We start from the raw sequence: 4,492 nt of genomic DNA on the forward strand, positions 1-4,492 counted from the left end.
AAATGAACTTCTATTCTTAATTTTTAAAAAAATATCATACAAAACACATGAAAATACAATGAAAAGATAAATGATTCAGGTTATTTATTTACTCATTTAATATTTAATCTTCTTCATTCCTTATTTCGGATTAGACAATTTATTCAATTTATTTATATGACTAAAAATCATAGTGCAATGCTTTTATAAATTCTAATTTATTTAACAAATACAGACAACTTGTAATGCATATGTGACAGACAATTCAATAATTATTTCCAGAATAATCCACCTTGCAAACTTCAATTTCTATGACGACTTCAATTTTTCACGTGTTAACAACAGAGTCTCGTAAATCATCACAAATTTCTATATCTAGTGAAACTTAATCTATGACAAATTCTTCAATAATACTCCGCATTTTGCGTGTAGAAGTCCATTTTTACAACTGTCGGTCAGGAGGTATCATATTTTAGAACAGCATGTAATCCATCTATGCATCTGTGTGCCAGGCGACTTTCATCTCCATCTGCTATGTTTGAGAATACCATCAGCTATATAAGACATTGTAACGAGTCTGATCTGCTAGCTTTTACTCTTTAAACATTCAACTTTTTTTTTTTTTTTTTGGATTGGTCCATCTGTTCAATGCAGATGGAACTGAAAGTGCTAGAGAATTTATATCCTTGTGGTGCCTGCAAGATTCAACGAAGAAAGTGTGGAGATAAATGCCCACTTGCTCCTTATTTCCCATCAACCGATCCTCACAAGTTTTTACTAGTGAACAAATTATTTGGATCAAGCAGGATTGTCAAAATTCTTAAGGTACAGTGTTCATGCTGTTTTAGGGTTTGTTTACATATTCCCTCTAATGTTATTTCCTGACTAGGAAAAACCTAAAACAGATGTGACCTATAAAGCATCAACTAATAGATTAGATTTGATTTGTCTTCCAAAACAGAAATAAGGTCTGATTTACTTCAAAAACAGACCCATCTTATAAAATAGAAATTAGATTCAATTTGATTTGATTAGTTCTCATGTTTATCATATATATATTAGATATTTTTTTAGATATATTATGAAATATCTATGAGATATTTTGTTTGATGCAATGTTTACCATTTACTCTTAAAAGTAAAACTATGAACCGTATTGAATCTATTGGGCTTTTCTGTTTTGTTTTGGAAATGCAGGATATTCCGGGTGAGATGAGAGCAGATACTGTAAAAAGCATGGTGTATGAAGCAAGTGTGAGAGTGGTCGATCCAATCTATGGCTGCACTGCTGTAATGTGTCTACTGCAGAAACAAATATTAGATCTGCAATCACAACTGGCAATAACACGAGCAGAGCTCCTGAATGCGCACGCTAATCTTGTGGCTCTCAGGACTGGGTTTTATAATGGTGGTATATCAGGTTCTGCATTTGGTGTCACCCAGAATTTAGTACAGCATAATAATGGTGAGATGGTTCTACGTGATGATCAGGATCTGTTTGGATCGGAAGACATGAAGTGTTAAGAAATCATTTAAGATGTCTGTAGTAGTCAAACAATGGCCAACGGCCTTGGAACTTTTCGTGGACTATGGAATTTAATGTCTTGTGATCTCGATCTCTCTATATCTATTAATTAGAAAGTAATCATGAAGAATTGTTGTTGTGAGTATAGAGAAATTAAAAAATGTTATTATTATATCATACTTTTATTTATTTCTATTTTTTAATGAATAGTCCTTTTCTTATATTAAAAAAAATACAATATTAAAGTTACATATTCACAAAAAAAGGGATGATGGTTGGGCTCCCCTTGAGCCATCTACTCACCTCACTTTTGGGTGGGGCCCTGATGATAAGGATTCTCCTTCCTTAGTTGGCATTGCATTGGTAGCATTAGGATTTATTTCTAATTTTGAAGTTTTAGTTTTGTTGTAAATGTAGTTTTGTCAAATTTTTATGTGAAGTAGACATATGAGCTATGAAAAGTAGTTTGGGAATTTTCATTTTCAAATTTTTTAAATTCACATTTAAAATTTAAAAAAGTGAAAAAAAAGTTGACGTGTCTTCTGAGAAATTATATTAAATATGAAAATTTCCAGTACTACTCCGCAGTTAAGCACGCCCAGGCTGGATGGGTGACCTCCCAGGAAGTCTCGGTGCTTCAGCCCTATGAGCATTGCCTAGATCCAATGAGTGCTAAGTGTTCCATTTATTCCCATGAGAGATTGATTCATGTTGAATCATTACTCATGAAATACGGGTCAATGAGTTTGACTCAAAATCACACAATTAAATACTGATAGCAATATCACAACTAAAAATATTTAACTAGTGTAAAACCTATCAACTAGTAAGAAAGTACTATTTATTAGTTAATTCAACTTTTTAAAATTTAATATATTAATTTATTTTTCTAATATATTATTTATAATATTTATGTCAATTATAATTGGTTCATTTCATTTGGTCTTATATGACCCCCTTTTTAGATTTTTTCTCATATTAATTGGCTAGATTTTGGGTTAGTTATTAAATTTGATTAATATTTGAACATGATCATTAGGATAAAAAAGTTAATCCCATTTCCTAATATTTTGATAGCTATTGTAAATACCAAAGTGTATAAATTATACAATGTTAAACTAGAGTGGATATTGTATTGGCTACATTCATCACCACTTTACACATATTAGGATTTAATTCTCCATATTAAATATTTTGCATAAGTTATTTCTACCTCAATCTTATTTATAATAATAATTTCCCCTCCTCATTAATTGTTTTCTTTGAACTTTAGAAAGGGGAGAACTTTGAAAATGTCAAAATAAGACAAAGCTACATGCTTTGGGATAGGGCAATAAATATGCATAATTCAAAAGTACTCATTTATTATAAATATTTTTTAATTAATTAAAAATTTAATTCAATTATTTAGAAAATGAAAATTAATTTATAAAAAACTAAAAAATAATGAATTAATTTTTTTGAGATAATAAATATAAATTAATAATTAATAATATATAACTTTGACTTCATTCTCTTAATATCCACAGGCTTACCATTGGTGGATACAAAAGACTCTAGGTGCAATATTTTCAAGTTGTAAAAGTATTGTCAATAACTTTTTGGACCAGGTCGCATACATCTCCTAGCTTATTTGTGGACCTCATAGAGTTTTTGATGACAAATTCTAAATATTGTTTCCAATGAAATAGAGGCTCCGTGCCCATCTTGAGGATCTCGTGAGTAATTGACATGCATTAGTATTCATGTCAGTTACCACTTGTAGAAGGGCTAATTGTTCTGACAATCCATCAGTTGCCTTCTGTATAGTCTTCTTATGGTCTGAGGTTACTTCTCTGAGCTTGTGTGCATCCAACGCCAAGTTTCCTAAATTTTCTACTAGTAGGTTACCTTGAATCTTCAATTGCTCTATCCATGCCCTTCCAACCTACTCAAATTGCCTTTCATGTTGCAACTTTGTCAAAAAATTCTTTTTTTTCTTCTGCATTCAGGTCAAATTGATCTAGGGACATGCTTCCAAGGGAAAACTTGATGTATTCTACCAACTCACTGTTTGAATCCTTCAACAATTCTTTCTCTACTCTAAGATCTTCTAGCTTGTCCTTTATTTTGTCATTGGTAGATTTCTAGATGTTTACCATGGAATCATGAATAAGGATACCAAGATCTAGTGTTATGATTCAGAAATCTTTTGAAAGCTCGTGAAATCTCTCATCTTTCTATGGCTTAGTGATTTCGATTAGCATGTGACCAGTGGAGGAATCTATAGCTAATGCCACAATTATCTTTTGCTTCTTCATATTTTTGGATGGCTGAGAAGTGGTAACTTGTGTAACCAAGTCCTTTGGTGGAGTAGCATCCTCATATCTTCTCTTCTTTTTGTCAAGAGTCTCCTTAAGCCATGACTCCATAGATAGTACATTGGTAGTCAACTACAAAGCAGTGGGATAAAACACCTTCCTTATCATTAAAGGAGTTGTGTTGTCCTAGGAAGCAATGGGGAAATCAACTACCTTAGTTACCAAAAGGGATAAGGTATCTCCTTGTTGGGATAAGTCTTGCTCCTAACCATCCATAAGATTGGTGTCGTCATCCAAAGATGACTTGAATGGGGGAGGAAGGCTTAGCCATTAATTTTTCTTGTGCCTTCCTCTTATCTTTTTCATCATGCTTTTCTCCAACATTTCTAGTGTCTATAAGAGAGCCACATCTAGATGTAGGAGTAATGGACACGTTCTTCTCTAGGGGCCAATCTCCTCCATGCCCAATGGATTGAGTAGGACCTGCAACACTTGAAGTAGTGGCTATGGTGTTTGTTGTTGTGGTAGATTAAGAAGCCCCAAATGAAACTCCTCCCATGGAATTAGTACTTCCAGTTCTTTTCTTCCTTTCTCAAGTCCATTCAACCCATTTATTAGTTCTTTTAATGATGCCTCACATGAGGACCTCCATGGTATCAATAACTAGGCTAGCATATGGGGTACATAGA

At 32.7% G+C, this 4,492-nt stretch overlaps 1 protein-coding gene across 1 annotated transcript; it reads left to right on the forward strand.

Annotated features, from left to right (window-relative positions):
- Positions 1-558: 558 nt before the first annotated feature.
- LOC149565737 (LOB domain-containing protein 11-like) lies at positions 559-1,645 on the forward strand. The gene is made up of 2 exons (XM_089817244.1): positions 559-804; positions 1,176-1,645. Exons 1-2 carry the CDS (start codon positions 628-630, stop codon positions 1,500-1,502), a joined length of 504 nt encoding a protein of 167 aa, XP_089673370.1. The 5' UTR covers positions 559-627; the 3' UTR covers positions 1,503-1,645.
- Positions 1,646-4,492: the final 2,847 nt, after the last annotated feature.

The sequence above is a fragment of the Cupressus sempervirens genome, chromosome 3 (genome assembly GCF_028749045.1).
Source record: "Cupressus sempervirens isolate cs-2001-9-10 chromosome 3, ASM2874904v1, whole genome shotgun sequence".
Taxonomy (NCBI): domain Eukaryota; kingdom Viridiplantae; phylum Streptophyta; class Pinopsida; order Cupressales; family Cupressaceae; genus Cupressus; species Cupressus sempervirens.

Coding starts and splice junctions, on each gene's coding strand:
- LOC149565737 (XM_089817244.1), top strand. CDS start 628: ATGCAGATGGAACTGAAAGTGCTAGAGAATTTATATCCTTGTGGTGCC. Junction 805..1,175: donor GGATTGTCAAAATTCTTAAG/GTACAGTGTTCA, acceptor TTGGAAATGCAG/GATATTCCGGGTGAGATGAG.